Source organism: Tachyglossus aculeatus, chromosome Y4 (genome assembly GCF_015852505.1).
Source record: "Tachyglossus aculeatus isolate mTacAcu1 chromosome Y4, mTacAcu1.pri, whole genome shotgun sequence".
Classification (NCBI taxonomy): Eukaryota; Metazoa; Chordata; class Mammalia; order Monotremata; family Tachyglossidae; genus Tachyglossus; species Tachyglossus aculeatus.
In genome coordinates this window covers 7,830,478-7,853,590 of record NC_052096.1, presented here as the reverse complement: position 1 = coordinate 7,853,590, position 23,113 = coordinate 7,830,478, and the positions used below count along the sequence as shown (strand labels likewise).

Here is a 23,113-nt window from a genome sequence, read left to right as displayed (position 1 = left end):
GACAGGAGCAGCCGGAGGAATGGGGCCCGGGTAGTTGAAATACCTAAGGCAACATTAGAAAACAGGAAGGAAACTCCCCACTCTGCCTTCACTCCTCTCTCACCCAACCAGCTTCCCTGCCTGGCTGTTTCTTGAAGATAGACTCCTCAGCAGAATCTGGAGAATCAAAAGAGAAACTGGAGTGGCAATGTGGTCTGGTGGAAAGGGTTGAGGGACCTGGGTTTTGGGTCCCAGCTCTGCTACTGCTCTGCTGTGCAAACGTGGGCAAGTTGTGAAATTTCTCTGGACCTCAGTTTCCGCATCTGTAAAATGGAGGTGATGAGTAATAAAATCCTGATAGGGATCCAGGGGAGATCATTGCTGAGAAATCCCTGTGGAAACTGAAGATAGAGAAACTCTTTAAGTCCTCATGCTTCCTAGCCTTGTGGCTTTCTCCCGGTAGAAGGTGTCCACTCGAGTTAATCAATAATAATTGTGGCATTTATTAAGCGATTACTATGGGCTAGGCACTGTATTAATTAAGTGCTGGGGGAGGTACAAGCAAATCGGGCTGGACACAGTCCCTGTCCCAGTTGGGGCTCTTAGTCTTCATCCCCATTTTACAGATGAGGGAACTGAGGCCCAGAGAAGTGAAGTGACTTGCCCAAGGTCACATAGCAGAAATATGGCAGAGCCAGGATTAGAACCCAGGTCCTTCTGACTTAGTACAGTGTTCTTCATACAGTAAGAACTCAATAAATACGATTGATTGATTGATTGAGAGAAGCAACATGGCCTAGTGGATACAGCATGATCTGGGTTCTAATCCTGGTTCTGCCACTTAGTCTCCTTTGAGACTTTGGGCAAGTCATTTCACTTCTTTGGGCCTCAGTTACTTCATCTGTAAAATGGGGATTAAGGCCATAAGCCCCATGGGGAATAGAAACTGTGTTCTACCTAATTAGCTCTTATCTACCCCAGTGCTTAGTACAGTGACTGACACAAAACTGCTTAACAAATACCGTAAAAAAAATACAGTCGACTGTTGATCTCTGCACGGATTTTGGCAGGTACAGGCCAGATCAAAGTCTGGTGATTTGGGACAGAATGAATCAAGTGGGTTCCCGAAGAGGGAGAGGAAGTGGCAGGAGGGAAAAATTTAGGGGAAACCCCCAAGAGCCTACAGCTGTGTCTCTGGTTCCCCCAGCCTTCCCCCACCCTCTTTCCCTCCCTCCTCCACTCCAGCCTTGGCCTCTAGGACCAACCTGGAAAAAAGAACCAAACATGGAAACCAGTCGGATTTCTTCCCCAGAGCTGGGGGGGACACTGAACTACAGTAGCAGGTCAAGGGAAGGAGAAGGGAGGGAAAGAGAAAAGGGAGAAGGGGGTGTATGGGGGAGGGAGGGAGGAGAATTGTGAAGGAGGAAGGGGCTGAGAAAGGGAGGAAGTGGGAAGAGGGAGGGAGGGAGGGGCTGAGAGAGAGAGGAAAGGGGATGGAGGAAGAGATGGGGGATAACTTTGTTTTTTTATGGGATTTAAGAGCTTACTATGTGCCAGACACTGTACTGAGCACTGGGATAGATAACAAGTTAATCAGTTTGAACACAGTCCACTTGCACCATGGGGCTCCCATTCTTAATCTCCATTTTACAGATAGGGAGAACTGAGGCACAGAGAAGTGAAATGACTTGCCCAAGCTCACACAGCAGAAGAGTTCTCCAGCAGCCCCTTTGACTGATTTCTTTCTTCTCCCCAACTCAACAAAGCAAGCAGAGCAGAGGCCCGTTTAATCCCGATCCACCCCAGCCCTTAATTGGCAAACGACTTTAAATCCCCAGTCTGATTTGTCCTCTGTTCATGTCATTCCTTCAGCTACCTAAAAAAGACTCGTGTGGTTAGCAGTTTATTGTTTACTGTTTACTGTTGCTACTGGTTTTATCGATATTTTCACTCCTCTTCCCAGTGTATGCATCCTGCCCTGGGGTTTAGTAGTCTGAGAAGCAGTGTGGATTAAGGGATAGAGCCTGTGAGTCAGAAGGACCTAGGTTCTAATCCTGGCTCCACCACTTGTCCGCTATGTGACTTCGGGCAAGTCATTTCACTTCTCTAGGTCTCAGTTCACTCATCTGTAAAATGGAGACTAAGACAGTAAGCCCCACATGGGACAGGGACTGTGTCCAGCCTGATTAGCTTGTGTCTACCCTTGTGCTTAATATAATAATAATATGGTGCCTGGCACATAGTAAATGCTTATCACATCCCATTTTATAAAAAAAAAAGGTCCCACATGACATTAACAGTCTACACAAGAGGGAAAACAGATATTAAATCTCCATTTTGCAGATGACGGAACTGAGGCACAAGAAAGTTAAGTGACTTGCCCAAGGTCACACAGCAGACAATTGACTGAGCTAGGATGAGAACCCAGGTCAATCAATCAATCGTATTTACTAAGTGTTACTGTGTGCAGAGCACTGTACTAAGCACTTGGGAAAGTACAACACAAGGTCTTCTGACTCCCTAGCCTGGGCTCTTTCCACTAGGCTACACTGCTTCCCTGCCATCTTCCCCCAGACAAACGAAAACAGGTTGAAAGCCTCTCTCACTGTATCAATCAATCACATTTATTGAGTGCATACTGTGTGCAAAGTACTGTAGTAAGCTCTTGGGGGACTACAATATAACAGAGCTGATAGACTTGTTCCCTGCCCACCATGAGTTTACAATCTAGAGACGAGCTTACAATCTAGAGACTCATCTTTATGTAAGCTCATGGTGGGCAGGGAATGTGTCTGTTTATGGTTATATTGTACTCTCCCAAGCGCTTAGTACAGTGCTCTGGACACAGTAAGTGCTCAATTATTGATTGATTAAGTTTACAGTGTAGAGATGAGTGCCCCTCTTCCCCCCAACCCCTCTCCCAGTTCAGGTTGCTGGGACTCTCACTTCCCCAGTGGGCCAAAGCTGTGGCCAGAAGTTTCTAGAATTCTCCCAGTCAACCCCCCTCATCTGCAAAATGGGGATTGAGGCTTTGAGCTCCATGTGGGACATGATCTGTGTCCTTCCTGATTTGCTTGTTATCTATTCCAGCACTCAGTACAGTGCCTGGCACATAGTAAGTGCTTAATAAATACCATAATTATAATTATTACTTCACAAACACTTGTGACTTGGGCTGCTCCCTGTCAAACCAGACAAAACACTTACTTTAAAAAAAAATGGTATTTGTTAAGCACTTATCGTGTGCCTACTTACTAGGCACGTAGTCTCAATCCCCATTTTACAGATGAGGAAACTGAGGCCCAGAGAAGTGAAGCGACTTGCCCAATGTCACACAGTGGACAAGTGGCAGAGTTGGAATCAGAACCTGTGACCTTCTGACTCCAGAGTCCATGCTCTTTCCACTAGGCCACGCTGCTTCCCTAGGTGTAGCGCTCCCCACAGCCACACCGGCTTGTGACTGGGGGGATGGACCCAAACGGGGATGGACAGGAGGAAGGACGGGCCCCGAAGGGGGGACCCAACCGAAGAGACTTGCCGATCTCTTCTGTTACCCCTGCGGAAGGCCAGCGATGGACTAACAGCGCCCCCTCCTGGCCTCATTGACACTGTAATTATGGTATTTGTTAAGCGCTTACTGTGTGCCAGGCACTGTACTAAGCGCTGGAGTTGATATAAGCCGTTTGGATGGAGAAGAAAGGGTGAATTTTAACAATGTTGTGAAGGTAGAACTGACAGGATTTAGCGGTGGATTGAATGTGTGAGTTGAATGAGAGAGAGGAGTCAAGGATAACGCCAAGGTTACAGGCTTGTGAGAAAGGAAGGATAGTGGAGATGGGAAAGCCAAGGGGAGGACAGGGTCTGGGTGGGAAGATAAGAAGTTCGGTTTTGGACATATTAAGCTTAAGGTGACAGCAGGACATTCAAGTAGAGATGTCTTGAAGGCAGGAGGAAATGTGCCAAGATCCGCCCTTTCCTCTCCATCCATACCGCTACCCTGCTCGTTCAAGCTCTCATCCTATCCCGTCTGGACTACTGCATCAGCCTTCTCTCTGATCTCCCATCCTCGTGTCTCTCCCCACTTCAATCCATACTTCATGCTGCTGCCCGGATTGTCTTTGTCCAGAAAAGCTCTGGGCATGTTACTCCCCTCCTCAAAAATCTCCAGTGGCTACCAATCAATCTGCACATCAGGCAGAAACTCCTCACCCTGGGCTTCAAGGCTCTCCATCCCCTCGCCCCCTCCTACCTCACCTCCCTTCTCTCCTTCTACAGCCCACCCTGTACCCTCCACTCCTCTGCCGCTAATCTCCTCACCGTACCTCGTTCTCACCTGTCCTGCCATCGACCCCCGGCCCACGTCATCCCCCGGGCCTGGAATGCCCTCCCTCTGCCCATCCGCCAAGCTAGCTCTCTTCCTCCCTTCAAGGCCCTACTGAGAGCTCACCTCCTCCAGGAGGCCTTCCCAGACTGAGCCCCTCCCTTCCTCTCCCCCTCGTCCCCCTCTCCCTCCCCCATCTTACCTCCTTCCCTTCCCCACAGCACCTGTATATATGTATATATGTTTGTACATATTTATTACTCAATTTATTTATTTATTTATTTTACTTGTACATATCTATTCTATTTATTTTATTTTGTTAGTATGTTTGGTTTTGTTCTCTGTCTCCCCCTTTTAGACTGTGAGCCCACTGTTGGGTAGGGACTGTCTCTATGTGTTGCCAACTTGTACTTCCCAAGCACTTAGTACAGTGTTCTGTACACAGTAAGCGCTCAATAAATATGATTGATTGATTGATTGATTGATTGATTGATTGAGACTGCAGAGCGGGAGAGAGATCAGGGCTGGAGATGGAAATTTGGGTATTATCCACACAGAGATGAGAGTTGAAGCAATGGGAGCAAGTGAGTTCTCCAAGGGAGTGGGTGTAGATGGAGAATAGAAGGGGACACAGAACTGAACCTTGGGGGATCCCCACAGATAGGGAGTGGGAGGCAGAGGAAAAGCCCGAAAAAGAGGCTGAAAATGAGCAGCCAGAGAGATAGAAAAACCAGGAGAGGACGGTGTCAGTGAAGCCAAGATTGGATAACGTTCCTAAGAGAAGGGGCTGGTCGACAGTATCAAAGGCAGCTGAGCAGTTGAGGAGGATTAGGATAGAGTAGAGGCCATTGGATTTGGCAAAAAGGAAATTATTGGTGACCTTCAAGAGGGTGGTTTCTGTTGAGTGAAGGGGACAGAAGCCAGATTGGAAGGGGTCAAGGAGAGAATTGAAGGAGAGGAACTTGAGACAGCAGACAACTTGCTCAAGGAGTTTGGAGAGGAAAGGTCGTTGGGAGATGGGGCAATAACTGGAGGAGGCCATGGAGTCAGGAGAGGAGAGGGCAGACATGGGCATGTTTGAAAGCAATGGGGAAGAAGCCACTGGAGAGCGATCGGTTGAAGATGGCTTAGGGAGGGAAGAAGGGAGGGGGCAAGTGTTTTGATAAGGTGCAAGGGAATGGAGTCAGACGTGCAGGTGGATGGTGTGGATTTTGAGAGAAGGCAGGAGAAGAAGGCAGGAGATATCTTCTATAGATCCTGCTGGGAAAGATGGGAGAGTTGTAGAAGGGGCAGATTGGGGAAGGGAATGGGGAGGGGCAGGGGAAATTTTAGGGAGGTCACACCTGATAGTGTCACCTTTCTCAATAAAGTAAGAGGCCAGGTTATTACGGGCAAGGAATGGGGTAGGAGGTTGGGAGAGGGGGGTTGAGGAAGGAGTTAAACGTCTGGAACAACTGGAAAGGGCGATGGGCAAGGGTGTTGATAAGGGTGGAGAAATAAATTTGTTGGGCAGAGGAGAAGGCAGAGTTGAAGCATGCAAAGATAAACTTGAAACGGACAAAGTCAGCCTGACATCTGGATTTCCACCAGCAGCGTTCTGCAGCTCACACAGGCACACCCTTTGCTCCCCCCTCCACTCTTCTCCCCTGGCTCCTTCTGGAAGCATCTGGCAGCCCTGAAGAGGAATATCCCTGTCCCTGCCTAGAAACCCGGAAGGACCTCAAAGGAATCACAAGATTTCACTCCAAGGGTCGAGTGGAACAGGAAGAGGAAGAGAAACCGGCACAAGAACATAAAACTGATTGGCTCGGTGTGGCCTGTTTGGCTTCCTTGGTCTGATACTTCCAGGCGCCACAGATTCTGAGTGTCAGAGGGAGGTAAGTGTGTGTTATGGGGTGGGGGGGCTCCTGGGTAGGGAACAATCTGGGTGGGGCTTGGGATGGGTTTCTAGGGGCTAACAAGCCAAGAAAAATAAGATTGGGGCTGGGGGGGGTGGTCTTCTCTAAGGGTTTAGTGCAATACTAAGCACTTAGTACAGTGAGCTGCACACAGTAAGCCATCAATCAATCAGTGGTATTTACCAAGCTCTTACCCAGTGCAGAGCACTGTACTAAGCGCTTGTGAGAGTACAACAGAGATTTGTTCTCATCTCCCAGCGAGTTTATACTCAATAAATACCATTGATTAATTGATAGATCCTCTCCAAGACTCTCACATCTTGTGGGAGAGCCATGTCTGCCCCCAAGGAACATGGGGTGGTCTTTACTGGGGGGTCACGGGGGGTCTCTGAGTCAGATCAAACTAGACTAGACTAGACTGTAAGCTAGGCTGGACTGTAAGCTCGTTATGGGCAGAGAACGGTTACACTATTTCTGTTGTATTCTACTCTCCCAAGCGCTTAGTACAGTGCCCTGCACAGAGTAAGCACTCAATAAATCCCATCGATTAATTGATTGATTTGGGGGAGAAAACTTGGACAGAGTGTAATGGTGGTAGAACCCTCTCTCCTCCCCACACACCCACTTCACACCTGCTGCGGAGACCAGAATTAGTTAAGAGGTGGTATTTACCATGGGCTGACTCTGCGCTAAACCAAACTCACTCCACACAGGACTCACAAGACTAGAGAAACAGTGTGGCCTAATGGAAAAAGGCTGGGCCTGGAAGTCAGAGGATCTTGGTTCATTCATTCAACCGTATTTATTGAGCGCTTACTGTTTGCAGAGCACTGTACTAAGCACTTGGGAGTACAAATCGGCAACATATACAGACGGTCCCTACCCAACAACGAGCTCATAGTCTAGAAGGGGGAGACAGACAACAAAGCAAGTAGACAGGTGTCAATACCATCAAAATAAATAGAATTATAGCTATATCCACATCATTAATAAACGAAATAGAGTAATACATATGTGCAAATATACACAAGTGCTGTGGGGAGGGGAAGGGGGTAGGGCAGAGGGAGGGAGGGGGGCAATGGGGAGGGGAGGAGGAGGAGATAAAAAGGGGGGTCTCAGTCTGGGGGATCTGAATCAGAATGCACAGAAACCCCCCAAACCACTCACGACCCAGATTTACCTAGCACTAACAAGACCACCCACAGCAGCATGAGGCCGGCTCCAGGGGGTCGGAGTGGGAGTTGACCCGGGGGTTGGCGGGGTGTCCCCCTCCCAGCAACCGGTGGGGAACAAGGTCATGCTGAAGCAGTGTGGGGCAATGCTCCCCGGGCTGCAGGGAATCTCTCTGACTGATGGAAGTCTGGGTTTGGATCCTGGCTCTGACACTTGTCTGCAGTGTGACCTCTGGCGAGCCATTTCTCTTCTCTGGGCTTTGATTTCCTCATCCGCCAAATGGGGATTCAGTACCGGTTCTCCCTTCTACTTAGACTGTGAGCCCTCCATGGGACCTGATTATCTTGCACCTATCCCAGTGCATGGCACATAGTGAACTCTTAACAAAAACCATTTTTAAAGAAAAGAGAGCAGATACTTTAGCCTTCTTTTACAGATAACAAAGTTGAAGCTATGTGACTTGCCCATAGTCACACAGGAAGTCAATCAGGCAGAAACTTCTGCGCATCAAGCAGAAACTCCTCACCCTGGGCTTCAAGGCTCTCCATCACCTCGCCCCCTCCTACCTCACCTCCCTTCTCTCCTTCTACAGCCCATCCCGCACCCTCCGCTCCTCCGCCGCTAATCTCCTCACCGTACCTCGTTCTCGCCTGTCCCGGCATCAACCCCGGGCCCACGTCAACCCCTGGGCCTGGAATGCCCTCCCTCTGCCCATCCACCAAGCTAGCTCTCTTCCTCCCTTCAAGGCCCTACTGAGAGCTCACCTCCTCCAGGAGGCCTTCCCAGACTGAGCCCCTTCCTTCCTCTCCCCCTTGTCCCCCTTTCCCTCCCCCCATCTTACCTCCTTCCCTTCCCCACAGCACATGTATATATGTATATATGTTTGCACATATTTATTACTCTATTTATTTATTTATTTTACTTGTACATATCTATTCTATTTATTTTATTTTGTTAGTATGTTTGGTTTTGTTCTCTGTCTCCCCCTTTTAGACTGTGAGCCCACTGTTGGGTAGGGACTGTCTCTGTATGTTGCCAATTTGTACTACCCAAGCGCTTAGTACAGTGCTCTGCACATAGTAAGCGCTCAATAAATACGATTGATTGATGAATGTCTAAACTGAGACTAGAACCTGGGTCTTCTGTTTCCTAGCTTCTTGCTCTGTCCACTAGGCCATGCTGCCTCGGATCAGGAAGGTAGGGAGGGTGACATTTGCCCATCTTGGGCACTGAAATGTGAAGGGGTACAGGGCTCCATGGGCTTACTGGGGTGTCTGGAGGTGGGTGGGACACAAGGGCAGTTCTTTTTCCTCTCAAGCTAACCTAGAGAAACAGCATGGCTCAATAAAAAGAGCACAGGCTTTGGAGTCAGAGGTCATGGGTTCAAATCCCAGCTCCGCCAATTGTCAGCTGTGTGACTTTGGGCAAGTCACTGAACTTCTCTGTGCCTCAGTTACCACATCTATAAAATGGGGGTTAAGACTGTGGGACCCTCGTGGGACAACCTGATCACCTTGTAACCTCCCCAGCGCTTAGAACAGTGCTTTGCACATAGTAAGTGCTTAATAAATGCTGTCATTATTATTATTACTCACCCTCCTCTCTCCCTCGACAGACCTCTCGCTATCACCCTTCACCCTGTCTGGGGTTCCCTCCCCCTTCTGCCCTCCCACCCTCCTCTCCTTACCTAACTTCCTCTTTCCCTATCTCAATCAATCAGTCGTTTTTATTGAGCACTTACTTTGTGCAGAGCACTGCACACAGCACTTTAGAAAGTTGGGCCTTCTCTCATTTCTTTCCCTCCTTTATTTCCTCTCCTTTCTCCTTCCCTCCATCCTCCCCTCCCTCTCTCTGTCCAACCCTCCTTCCTTCCCTCTCTCCCTCTGTCCCTGCTTTCCTCCCTATGTCCCAGCCTTGCCCCATTGATGATTATGGTACTCATTAGTTGCTCACTATGTGCCAAGCACTGTTCTAAGCACTGGGGTAGATCCAAGTTAATCAGGTTGGACATAGTCCCGGTCCCACGTGGAGCTCATACTCTTAATCTCCATTTGACAAATGAGCCCAGAAGAGCTCAGAGAAGTAAAGTGACTTGCTTAAGGTCACACAACAGATGTGTGACCCGGCCAGGATTAGAACCCAGGTCCTTCTGACTCCCGGGCCCGTGTTCGATCCACTAAGCCATGCTAGTATGTGCGGAGACCCGGGAAACAGCCAGGGCCTGGGGGAGGGGGCGTTCTTGATGGTCAGGCCTTGTCTCTCACCCCAGCGGGGGCGGCGGGCCGAGGTCGTGGATTTGTTTTTCTGAAATTCCTCGGAATCGGGAGTTTTGGCAGGAGCCTGCCTCCAGCTGGGGGTGGGCAGGGCCTGGGCGGCGGAAGCCCTGATTTGGCTGAGGGACCGAGGGCCGCTGCGATGAGGCAAAATTCCTCGGCTCATTTCCTCTTTCTCTGAAAGATAGCTGGGGACTCCACTGCCCTGAGACTACTCTGCCCGGTGCGGGGGCCGGGGAGACCTCTGAGACCTCTGGGGGTCTGCTGTGAGACCCCAGGTTTTCCTCAGCTCCCACCTTCTCCGTTCCCCTAGCCCTGAGCGCAAGCCACCAACAAGCGGAAGATCCGGTAGGCCCCCCTCTTCCTCATGCTGCTGCTGACTGCTCTGCTGGTGTTGGGTGAGTGATCCTGCGGGGGGATTCCTAGAGAGGTGGGGGGTAAGAGCAGGGGGAGGGGCCTGGAGTCATGCCCTAGATCTGCCCACTGAGGACACCGTTCCTGAGTCACTGGGTCCATCTAGGTAGGAGACAGGGACTGGGCCATGCTTGCAAGGCTAGGGGCAGGAGTGGTTGGTGGAAACCTGGGGAAAGCCATTGAGCCGGACTCTTCTCAGAGGTAGGGGGGCTTAGAAGGGGTGGAGGGGCTCACATATTCAGGCAGAGGATGGGGGTGCATTGCTCCAGCTGAGGATAGGACCCTCTCTAGAAGTCTCTGCTCCTCCTGGCTGGGCTTGGTGCCCATCTCCAGGGAAGGCATGGGGCTTGGTGCCCTTGGGTGGGCCCATCTGCAGGCATGGCAAATCTCTCCAGTTCCCCCTCTTTGGGGCACAGACACCCGGGTGAACAAGATGGAAGCTCAGAAGCCATTTCATTGTCTCTAGGGAGTCAGGGGTGAGGGTTGGAGGGTGGCTATCTCCCTGGGGGGTGTGAGGGATGAGTTCTGAAGAATCTTATCACTTCAGCAGATGGCACAGCATCAGCTCCTCCCCCGCCTTTGCCTGCTGTGTGATCTTGGGCAAGTCACTTCATTTCTCTAAGCCTCAGTAACCTCATTTGTAAAATGGGGATTAACACTGTGAGCCCCACATGGGACAGGGACTGTGTCCAACTCGATTTGCTTATATCCACCCCGGTGCTTAGTGCAGTGCCTGGCACTTAGTAAGCACTTAACAAAAGCAATTATCAGTATTATTATTATTATTGTTATTATTATTATCTTCATCTTCCCTCTTCCCTTCTCTCCCCCACCCCCCTCCCCTCCACCAAGGCCCAAGTTAGGGACCATTTCACAGACTCACAGAGCCATAAAACCTGATTTTCTCAGGTCTCAAACCCACATCCCCACATCCGCTTCCCTCTTGTTCCCCCATTAGCAAGAGTGGGAGGGTGGTGTTCTGGTCTAAATCCCCATCCCCACCCCACTGCAGCATTGGTTCACCAATCAGCCCAGGGATGGAAAGAAACAGATTGACCTAGTGGCCCCAGACCAGGGCCTGGGAGACAGAAGACCAGCATTCTAATCTGGGCTCTGCCACTTGTCCATTGCGCAACCTTGGACAAGTAACTTCACTTCTCTGTGTCTCAGTTCCCTCATCTGTAAAATGGGGGTTCAATACCTATTCTCCCTCCTACTTACACTTTGCGCCCCAGGTGGGACCTGATTAACCTTGTAACCTTTATCCCAGGGCTCAGCAAAAATAATAGTAATTATTATGGTATTTGTTAGGTGCTTACTACTGAGAAGCAGCATGGCTCAGTGGAAAGAGCACGGGCTTTGGATTCAGAGGTCATGGGTTCAAATCCTGGCTCTGCCAACTGTCAACTGTGTGACTTTGGGCAAATCACTTAACTTCTCTGTGCCTCAGTTACCTCATTTGTAAAATGGGGATAGACTGTAAGCCCTCTGTGGGACAACCTGATCACCTTGTAACCTCCCCAGTGCTTAGAACAGTGCTTTTTACATAGTAAGCACTTAACAAATGCCATCATTATTATTATTATTATATACCAAGCACTGTTCTAAGCACTGGGGTGGATACAAGGTAATCAGATTGAACACAGTCCTTGTCCCACATGGGCCTCACAGTCTGAATCCCCATTTTCCAGATGAGGGAACTGAGGTCCAGAGAAGTTAAGTGACTTGCCCAAGGTCACACAGCATACAAGGGGCAGAGGCGGAATTAGAACCCACATCCTCTGACACCCAGGCCCGTGCTCTTCCTACTGGGCCATGCTGCTTCACACACAAACACCACCCACCAAACATACCACCCTGGCACTTAGTAAGTGCTTAATGAATAATACAATTATTGTTGTTATTATTATTACTACCCCCAGATCTTTCTCACCCCCCCCACCCCCCAATTCTTCCTATCCTGGACAACCTGCCTTAACTCCGGGCCACCCCACGAACACTTCTTCCTTTTCGGTCTAATACTAAATGGAGTTGAACCCCTCCATTGCCCTCTCAGAACTTCTCCTGTGGAAGTGTAGGGAGACAGGGAGGGTCTGGGTCAGGGGAGGAAGGTTGTGGGCTTGGGAGGCTTGGGGCAGTGATGCCATTCCATCCCTAAGCCCTACCAGGGGGTCCCCTCCCTGACTCCTGGGGCTTTGCTCATCTTCATTCTCTGTTTTTTTGCAGCTCCTGGTGGTGGACAAGCAGGTGAGTCCTTGCCTAATCAATCAATCAATCAATCAGTAGTATTTATTGAGCGCTTACCTTGTTCAGAGCACAATACACTAGAGTTCGTAGACATGATCCCTGCCCACAAGGAGTTTAGTTTAGCCTACAAGGAGTTTAGGTGGCTTAGTATGGGCTTGGGAGTCAGAAGGATCTGGGTTCTATTCCTGGTTCTGCCACGTGTGTGCCTTGTGTCCTTGGGCAAGTTACTTCACTTCTCTGGACCTCAGTTCCCTCATCTGTAAAATGGGGATTAAGACTGTGAGTCCCACATGGGATGGGGACTGTGTCCAACCCGATTTGCTTGTATCCACTGCAGCACTTAGTACTGTGGCTGGAACATAGTAAACACTTAATAAATACCACAATTATTATTATTATTATTATTATTATTATTATCTGCCCAGAGGACAGGAGCTGACAACGAATCATCTCCCCATAGCACTGCCCCACTTTCCCTCAAACATCCCTGAGTCCCTGAGTCCTATCGAGGCCGGCTCTTCTGGGCTTTGAGGAAACCACAGCAGGGGTGGGGCCGAATCCTTCCCTCCCGGAACTGAGAAGCTGAGTCAGCACATCTGGCAACTTTTCTTTTTTTTTTTTTTTGTTTTTTCCTGTCTTTGTTAAGCGCCTACTGCTTACTGTCAACCACTGTTCCAAGCTTTGGGGTAGATACGAGTTTTATCAGGTTGGACAAAGTCTTTGTCCCACATGGCTCTCACGATCTAACTCCATGTACAATGCTGAATAAGCAGCATGGCCGAACAGATAGGGCAGGGGCCTTGGAGTCAGAAGGATCAGGTGCGTCTGCTGTGTGACCGGGGGCAAGTTACTTAACTTCTCTGGGCCTTAGGTCCCTCGTCTAAATGAGGATTAAGAGTGTGAGCCTCATATGGGACATAGACTGTGTCCAGTTTCTTTACCTTGTATCTACCCCAGTGCTTAAAACAGTGCTTGGTACATAGTAAGAGCTTAACAAGTACCATTTTTATTATTACTACTATTCACCATGTCCTTCAGTTGCCCCAAGAAATGTTGGTTTCAGCTTCATGCAAATTGACTAAAAACCTGCAGGCTCCAGGCTGCATGGTGTAGTGGATAGATCCCGGGCTTGGGAGTCAGAAGGTCGTGGGTTTTAATTCTGTCTCCACCATGTGTCTGCTGTGTGGCTTGGGCAAGTTACTTCACTTCTCTGTGCCTCAGTTGCCTCGCTTGTAAACTGGGAGTTGAGATTGTGAGCCCCATGTGGGACAGGGACTGTGTCCAACCTGATTTGCTGGTATCCACCCCAGGGCTTAGTACAGTGCACATAGTAAGCACTTAACAAATACCATAATGATTATTTGGGTGTTTATGTCTGTGACTGCATGATCTGTATATCTGCGCCATATAAACTCTGAGTGGATCCATGCCAGACTCTCAGAGCTCTCTTTTCTAACTCCCTCTCCCCTCTCTACCCACCTCAGCTGACCCCCCAAAGTCTGTGCTTACCCTGAGCCCTCCATGGATCAATGTGTTCAGGGAAGACAGTGTGACACTGAACTGCGACAGCCCCAACCCTTCGGGGGACCACGTCACCCAGTGGTTCCACAATGGCACGGTCCTCGGGATCCAGACCCCCAGCTACGGCATCTGGATGGTCACCTTCAACGACAGTGGGGAATACCGGTGCCGGATGGGGGATTCCACGCTCAGTGACCCTGTGAGGCTGGATGTCTACAGCGGTGAGTGCTGAGGAGAAGGGGGCTGAGATCAGGGGGCGGGCAGGGAGGAAGACAGGGGAATGGCACTGGCCTGGGAGTCAGAAGGTCCTGGGTTCTAAACCTAGCTCCACCAATTGTTGCATGTCCTCGGACAAGTCATTTCACTTCTCTGGGCCTCAGTTCCCTTATCTTTGGGGCCAGGGAAAGTGTTTGTTACATTTTTATGTCATACTCTCCCAAGTGCTTAGTACAGTGATCTGTGCACAGCATGCCCTCAACAAATACTATTGACTGACTGACTCATCTGTAAAAATGGGGATGAAGACTGTGAGCCTCATATGGGACAGGGACTATGTCTAACCTGACTAGCTTGAATCTACGTCAGCACTTAGTACAGTGCCTGGCACATAGTAAGCGTTTAACAAATACCATTAAAAAATGGGCAAGGAATGGGAATTTGGGATTATACATCAGTGTCCTCCCTTGGGGAGTGGAACCTGGCTGTTTAGAGAAGCAGCATGGCTCAGTGGAAAGAGCACGGGCTTTGGAGTCAGAGGTCATGGGTTCAAATCCCGGTTCTGCCAATTGTCAGCTGTGTGACTCTGGCCAAGTCACTTCAGTTCTCTGGGCCTCAGTTCCCACATCTGTAAAATGGGGATTAAGATCATGAGCCCCCTGTGGAACAACCTAATCACCTTGTAACCTCCCCAGAGCTTAGAACGGTGCTTTGCCCATAGTAAGCACTTAACAAATGCCATTATTATTATTATTATTATTATTATTATTATTATTATTTAGGTTCATGTCTGCCTCAGAGCAATGCTTGGGAGAGTTTAATAATCACGGTGTAATGCCAAGCTTCTCACTGTACCTCGATCTGGTCTAACTCATCGCCATTCTCTCATCCGCTTCCTGCTTCTGGCCTGGAATGCCCTCCCTCCTCAAATCCGACAGATAATGACTCTCCCCCACTTTCAAAGTCTTATTGAAGGCCCATCACCTCCAAGAGGCCTTCCCTGACTAATAATAATAATAATAATAACGATGGCATTTATTAAGCGCTTACTATTTGCAAAGCACTGTACTAAGCACTGGGGAGGTAACAAGGTGATCAGGTTGTCCCATGGGGGGATTCACAGTCTTAATCCCCATTTTACAGATGAGGTGACTGAGGCCCAGAGAAGTGAAGTGACTTGCCCAAAGTCACACAGCTGACAATTGGTGGAGCTGGGATTTGAACCCATGACCTCTGACTCCAAAGCCCGAGCTCTTTCCACTGCGCCACATTGCTAAGCCCCCATTTCCTCTTCTCCCCCTCCCTTCTGAGTCTCCCTGACTTGTTCCCTTTATTCATCCCCTCCCACCCAGCCCCACAGCACTTATGTCCACATCTGCCACTTGATTTATTTCTATTCATGTCTGCCTCCCCCTCCAGACTGTAAGCTCCTTATGGGCAGGGAATGTGCCTGTTTGCTTACCCTAGTGTCGTCATCATCATCATCATCAATTGTATTTATTGAGCGCTTACTATGTGCAGAGCACTGTACTAAGCGCTTGGGAAGTACAAATTGGCAACATAGTGTCCTCTCCCAAGTGCTTAGTACAGCGCCCTACACAAGGTAAGCGCTCAATAAATGCAATTAACTGACTGACTGACCCCAACGCCCCTGGCTCAGGTACCGAGCGGAGGCCTCCTGACCTGTGTCTCCCTGGGCTCTGCTGTATCTGCTGTGTGATCTTGGTTAAGTCACTTGGTTAAGTCACTTCACTTCTCTGTGCCTCAGTTACCTCAACTGTAAAATGGGGATTGAGACCGTCAGCCCCATGTGGGGCAGGGACTGTGTCCAACCCGATTTGCTTGTATCCACCCCAGCACTTAGTAGAGTGCCTGACACATAGTAAGTGCTTAACAAATACCATTATTATTATTATTATTCTCTTCCAGACTGGCTACTCCTGCAGACCACCAGCTGGGTGTTCCTGGAGGGGGAACCCATGGTACTGAGATGCCACAGCTGGAGGAATCACCCCTTGTTTAAGGTGATCTTCTACCAGGATGGCAAAGCCCTGAAGTTCTTCCACGAGAATTCCAACTTCTCCATCCCCCAGGCCAAGCAAAGCCACAGTGGTTCTTACTTCTGCTCAGGGTTCATGGGCCACGAACGCTTCACGTCATCCGTCTTCAACATCACTGTCCAAGGTGAGGGCCTCCCCTCCGAGCAGTGGGAGAGAATCCCTGAGGGGAGAGGTTGAGAGGGAAGGGTTTCCGGTCAAGTGCTGCACAGAAGGAAACGCAGGCCTGAGAGTCAGCACACCGGGGGGTTCCTGTCCTGGTTTGGCCAGGCCCAGCTGGGTGACCTTGGAGCAGTCACTCAATCCTCTCTAGGCCCAAGTTCAGTCCTCTGAAAAACGGGAAGAATGACCGGAATCCAGGGTTTGCTACGATTGCCGAGGTTGACTGATGGCCAATTTGGATGTGTCTCCACGCCCAGGGGGATGGATTCACTCAGACCCTACTCACTGGCCACTAGGTCGCTCTATCTCTCTGTCTGTCTCTCTCTCTCTGTCTCTTTCTGTCTCTCTCTCTCCAGCCTATGAGGAAGCAGCATGGCCTAGTGGATAGAGTACAGTCCTGGAAGTCAGACGACCCGAGTTCTAATCCCCACTCTGCCACTTACCTGCTCTGTGGCCTTGGGCAAGTCACATCAATTCTCTGTGCCTCAGTTCCATCATCTGCAAACTGGGGATTCAATCCTTGTTCTCTCTCCTACTTAAGAAGAATGAATAATTATGGTACTTTCATTCATTCATTCATTCATTCATTCAGTCGTATTTATTGAACACTTACTGTGTGCAGAGCAGTGTACTAAGCGCTTGGGAAGTACACGTCGGCAACATATAGAGACAGTCCCTACCCAACAACGGGCTCACAATCTAGAAGAGGGAGACAGATAACAAAACAAAACATGTAGACAGGTGTCAAAATCGTCAGAACAAATAGAATTAAAGCTTACTAGGTGCCAGACACTGTCCTAAGTGCTGGGGTTGATACAAATTAATCTGGCTGGATACGGTCCCTGTCCCACGTGGGGCTCATGCTCTCAATCCCCATTTTCCAAATGAGGCCACTGAGGCCCAGTGAAGTGAAGCGACCTTGCCAAGGTCACACAGCAGAGAAGAGGTGGATCTGGGATTAGAACCCAGGACCTTCTGACTTCCAGGCCCGTGCTCTATCCACTAAGCCACGCTGCTTCTCAGACTACTTAAACTGTGAGTCCCCTAGGGGACCTGATTTTCTCATCTCTGCCCCAGTGCTTAGTACAGTGATTGGGCACATAGTCAGTGCTTCCCAAACATAATGATCATTATGAACAGAGATGCATGTGATGGGGAGCGGGATGAACCTGCCTGGGGCCGAGAGTGGAGACGGGGAATCTCCGGCCTTGGCTGTCGGGACCAGAGGTCCGGCTTCATCCTAAGATCTCTCTTCCCTCCCAGGGAGGAGCATCCTGAGCCAGTGGGGGATACTGGCTGTGTTCAGCGGGCTTGGTGTGGCCATCGCTGCTGCTGCCACTGCCACCGCTCTTATATATTTCTTCAAGCTCCGGAGAAAAACAGGTTTGTGCTCCTGCTCTTCCCCTTCATTCATCTGTGTTTTCCCTTTCGTTCATCTGTGCTTGGCTCCATGAGCCACACTCTCCCAGACTCCACCCATGTACACACAACACATACACCACAGGTAACGATACCTAAGTACACACACACTGTAAGCTCATTGTGGCATTCGATCATATTTATTGAGCACTTACTATGTGCAAAGCACTGTCTTAAGCGCTTGGGAGAGGACAATACAACAATATAACAGGCACATTCCCTCCCCACAGCGAGCTTACAGTCTAATAAGAAGAAGAACTGCGATATTTGTGAAGCGCTTACTATGGGTCAGGCACTGTAGTAAGCACCGAGATAGCTGTCCTAAGCACTTGGGAGAGGACAATATTACACTATAACAGCACATTCCCTCCCCACAATGAGCTTACGGTCTAATAATAATAATAATGTGGCATTTGTGAAGCGCTTACTATGTGTCAGGCACTCCACTAAGCGCCGAGGTAGCTACAAGCAGATCGGGTTGGACACGGTCCCCACATGAGCTCATTGTGTCCAACCCAATTTGCTTGTATCCACCTCAGCGCTTAGTATAGTGCATAGCCCATAGTAAGTGCTTAACAGATGTGACAGTCATTAGTATTATTAGAGTATTCATTGAGCTCCTACTGTGTGCACAGCACTGTACTATTCCCTGTGTGAGCAGACTGAGGCTTTATTCATCCATTCATTCGATAACATTTACTGAGCACTTACTGTGTGCAGAGCACTGTAATTATAGCTTGGGAAGTACAATTCGGCAACAAATAGAAACAATCCCTGCCCACAGTGGGCTTTATAACATGGCAAGGCTCTGTTTTTTGCTCAGTATTCAGCTGGCCTTGGGACTCTTGCTGCCACACAATTGACTGCTGAATTTAAAAATACAATCATTCGACCAATCAATAGTATTGACTATGTACCTACTGAATGTAGAGCAGTGTATTAGGCGCTTGGGAGAGAGTAAATATAACAATAAAGAGACACATTCCCTGCCCACAAAGAGGGCAGGGAATCAATTGCCAGGTCAATCCAAGGCATTTATCAAACACTTAACCTTTTATGGTATTTGTTAAGTGCTTACTATGTGCCAGGCACTCGAATGAGTGATGGGGTAGATACGAGCTAATCAGGTTGGATATAAACCATGTTCCACGTGGGGCTCACAGTCTTAAGCCCCTTTTTACAAATAAGGTAACTGAGGCACAGAATAGTTAAGTGACATGACCAAGGTCATAGAGCAGACTAGTGGCAGAGCTGGTTTTAGAACCTTCTGACAAGCCTGTGCTCTATCCACTAGGCCATGCAGAGCACTGTGCTAAGTGCTCGGGAGAGTACAATACAAGGGAATTGGCAGACACACCAGACATTAATAGAAATAATTAATTATGGATATGTATGCTGCGGAGCTGAGTATGGGGTGAATATTGTAAATATTACAGATCCGAGTGCCTATATGACGCCGAAGGGATGTAGTAGGAAGCCCATTATGGGCAGAGAATGTGTCTGTTTATTGTTCTATTGTACTGACCCAAGCGCTTAGTACAGTGCTCTGCACACAATAAGAGCTTAATAAATATGATCAAATGAATGAGTAAATAAACATGCTCTCTGCCCACAGGACGCTTCCAATTTAACATAACTGATACTCTTCCCTTCTCCAATCTAGTCCTGAGGCGGTGCCTGCTGGCTCCGCGTCCCCAACCTCTACCTGAGCCCCCTTACTAACCTGCTAATGTGCCCCTCCTCAGCTCCTTCAGAAAGCCCTGAGCACGGGGATGGGTACGAAGCCCCCCCGGAAGATACACGTGAGTGTCGTTTGCCACTGGGGCTCCTTCCTGCCCCTCCTCCTGCAGTGCCATTTTGTCAGCAGTTTGTTTCGGGTTTTGTGGGGGGGCTTGTGTGAAGCTTAGCCGGATTGCAGTGAGGGTGGAAGGCTCAAATCCCTTGGTCAATTCCGTATCCCACTCCCGGACTGGGCAGGGGCCAGGAAAAGGGAAGCACCTGGGTCTGAGATGGGATGGAGCCCACAGCCTCTCTCTCTCTCTCTTCCTCCCTCTCTGATAACCCGAGATTTTCCTGAAAAGGCAGGATTTCCTGTGGAATTTTTGGGATCAGGGAGGGATCTAGAGGCAAGAAGTTGAGCGGGAGTCATTCATTCATTTAATCATATCTATTGAGTGCTTACTGTGGGCAGAGCACTGTACTTAAGCGCTTGGGAGAGTACAGTAGAACTATAAACAGACACATTCTCTGCCCACAAGGAGTTTACAGTCTAAAGGGGGTGACAGACAATAATACAAATAAATACATGACAGATATGGACATGAGTGTTGTGGGCTGGAAGGGTGGGATGAATAAAGGGAGCAAGTCAAGGCCACACAGAAGGGAGTGGGAGAAGAGAAAAGGAGGGCTTAGTCAGGGAAGGCTAAGATGTGGAGGAGATGTGCCTTCAAAAAGACTTTGAAGTAGCGGGAGAAGGAAAGGAAAGGAGTTGAGACTGAAGCAGTGAATAGGGGTTACAGAACAGAGGCTTAGGACAAACCATCCTAGATGGCTAATTCTGGGCTCAGAATGGGGAGCAGATGGGCTGGGATGACCCTAAGCTAAGGAGATTCCTCCCCTTCTCGGGGAACACTTTATTCCCAGGGAAATGCAGCCTTCTCTGTGGGTTAGCACCATAACCAAGGTCTTTTTGGGGTGGGATGGGGGGAGGGGGAAGAGAGGAAAGTCCAGGCGGCCGAGAGGAATACGGAATCTCATCAAAGGGTTTGGGGATGCAGGTGCGGCGCTGCGGGGGGGTTGGAATGTGCTTTGGGTCAGTCTGTCCCCCGTTTGTCTGCAACTGGGAGCCCCCCTCCCCACCACACCGCACCCCTTCCCTGCGACCCCGAGCCGGCAAGGCAGCTCTGCAGACAGCCAAACTGAGGCAGGGTGGGCAGGGAGAATCTAGGGTTTAGTAGGTTGACTATCCAGCAGTTAGTACAGTGCCTGGCGCATAGTAAGCGCTTAATAGATACCACTAAAAAAAAGATATATGTGTGTGTGTGTGTGTGTGTGTGTGTGTGTGTGTGTGTGTGTGTATCACCCCAGCTCCTCCATCAGTCAATAGTATTTATTAATTGTGGTAATTGTTAAGCGTTTACTATGTGCCAAGCACTCTATTAAGTGCCGGAGTTGATACAAGCAACTTGGGGTGGGCATAATCCCTGTCCCTCATGAGGCTCACTATCTCAATCTCCAGTTTACATATGAAGCAGCCGAAGCCTAGAGAAGTGAAATGAATTTCCCAAGGTCACTCAGCAGAGTTGGTGGCAGGAAGGGAATTAGAATCCCAGTCCTTTTGACTCCCAGGCCCGTGCTCTATTCACAAGGCCATGCTGCTTCTCTGAGCACTTACTATGTGCACAGCACTGTACTAAACGCTTGGGAGGGTACACTATGGCAGAATTAGCGGACACGTTCCCTGTCCATACGAGTTTACAGTCTCATCTACATGAGCAAAGAAACGTCATCTCTCCCCTAAAAAAACCCTGCCAAGGGAGGTCAGTGAATTCCCCACCGAGGTCTGTCCAGGCCAGATTTTTTCCCAGGAGGCAGCAGGGGGGTGCCTCTGTTGGAGCTGGGGTCATTTGAAACCAGCACCCTAATTCCACAGTCAAACAACCAATGGTATTTTGGGGGTACTTACTATCTATCATCTACCTTCTCTATCTTCCCTGCTACATTGTAAGCTCCTTGAAGACAATATGGTGTCAATCAATTAATGGTATTTATCGAGCGCTTACTGTGTACAGAGCACTGTACTAAGTGTTCGGGAGTATGGCCTAGTGGAAAGAGCACTGGTCTGGGAGTCAGAGGACCTGACACAGTGTGCCTGGCTCATAATGTGCGCTTAACAAAATATTAAAAAAAAAAAAGACTGGAGAGGAATTCTCTGGGCAGGACATCTCTTCCAAGAGGGGTAATAATAATTGTGTTATTCGTTAAGCGCTTACTATGTGCCAGGCACTGTACTATGTGCTGGAGTAGATACAAATTGGTTTGGATATAGTCCCTGTCCTGCATGGGGCTCAAAGTCTTAATCCCCATTTTACAGATGAGGGAACTGAGGCACAAAGGAGTGAAGTGATTTACCCAAGGCCACACAGCAGACAAGTGGCAGAACCGGGATTACAACCTGTGAACTTCTGACTCCCAGGCCCATGCTCTATCCATTAGGCCATGCTGCTTCCCTAGGCCATGCTGCTTACACTTCAGAGAAAGCACAACTACAACTAAAGACATCCCGGGGGGGGTGCTGGACCCCCACCCCCACCCCAAGTGAAATACTGACAGAAGGGGGAGAAGGTTCTGTTCGCCCCTTGGCCAACCCTGGCCTTACTTCTAGCCTGGCTGATGGCCTCGAGCACCCCTGATGCCCTCATCTGCAAAGCCCCGCTTCTTGCCCCCTGCCAAGTTGTCAACCTCAGTGCTTCTTGCCCCCTGCCAAGTTGTCAACCTCAACGTTTGACCCCATCCCTTTCCCTCTACAGCCAGACCCCATGAGATCCTGCCCGTGGTGGAAGTGAGTATGATTCTCCCATACATGGAAAAAGACTCTCCTTTTTTGTTTCTCTTCTCCTCCTCCTCCCTCCTTCTCCTCCCTTTCTTCTCTTTCCTCCCTTTTCCCCCCTCCCCACTTCCATTTCCTTTCACTCTCCACTTCCTTCTCCCTTCAGTCCAACTCTCTTCCCCCTCACTCCCTACTTTCTCCTCGCTTCACTCACCACTTTCTTCTCCCGTCACTCCTTACTTCCTTCCCCTTCCACTCCCTACATTTTTCTCCCCTCATTCCCCACTTCCTTTTCCCTCCTCTCCCCACTTTCTTCTCCCTCCTCTCCCCACTTTCTTCCTCACTCACTCTCCACTTCCTTCTCCCTCCTCTCCCCACTTTCTTCCTCATTCACTCTCCACTTCCTTCTCCCTCCTCTCCCCACTTTCTTCCTCACTCACTTTCCACTTCCTTCTCCCTCCTCTCCCCACTTTCTTCCTCACTCAATCTCCACTTCCTTCTCCCTCCTCTCCCCATTTTCTTCCCCCCTCACTCCCTACTTTCTTCCTCCCTCACTCACCACTTTCTTCTCCCCTCACTCCCTTCTTTCTTCCTCCCTCACTCCCCACTTTTTTCTACCCTCACACCCCACTTCCTTATCCCTCCACTCCCCACTTTCTTCTTCCCTCATTCCCCACTTCCTTCTCCTTCCATTCCCCACTTTCTTCCCCTCTCACTACCTCCTTTCTTCTCCCCTCACTCCCCACTTTCTCCTCCCCTCACTTCCCCCTTTCTTCTCCCCTCACTGCCTCCTTCCCTTCCTCCTCACTTTTCTCCCTCCCTTAACAATCAGTAGTATTTATAGAGCACTCACTGTGTGCAGAGCACTTATTAAGCACTTGGGA

At 49.4% G+C, this 23,113-nt stretch overlaps 1 protein-coding gene across 1 annotated transcript in view; it reads left to right on the top strand.

Moving 5' to 3' along the window:
- The first annotated feature begins 9,776 nt into the window (after positions 1-9,776).
- The window catches only part of LOC119946956 (Fc receptor-like protein 5), a 56,457-nt gene continuing 43,120 nt past the window's right edge, over positions 9,777-23,113 (top strand). The window contains exons 1-7 of the mRNA XM_038768437.1: positions 9,777-10,042; positions 12,285-12,305; positions 13,790-14,047; positions 15,972-16,226; positions 17,525-17,644; positions 19,426-19,482; positions 22,210-22,241. Coding sequence (XP_038624365.1) covers positions 10,012-10,042; positions 12,285-12,305; positions 13,790-14,047; positions 15,972-16,226; positions 17,525-17,644; positions 19,426-19,482; positions 22,210-22,241 — 774 coding nt within the window. The 5' untranslated portion in view covers positions 9,777-10,011. The remainder of the gene's footprint in view (positions 10,043-12,284; positions 12,306-13,789; positions 14,048-15,971; positions 16,227-17,524; positions 17,645-19,425; positions 19,483-22,209; positions 22,242-23,113) is intronic.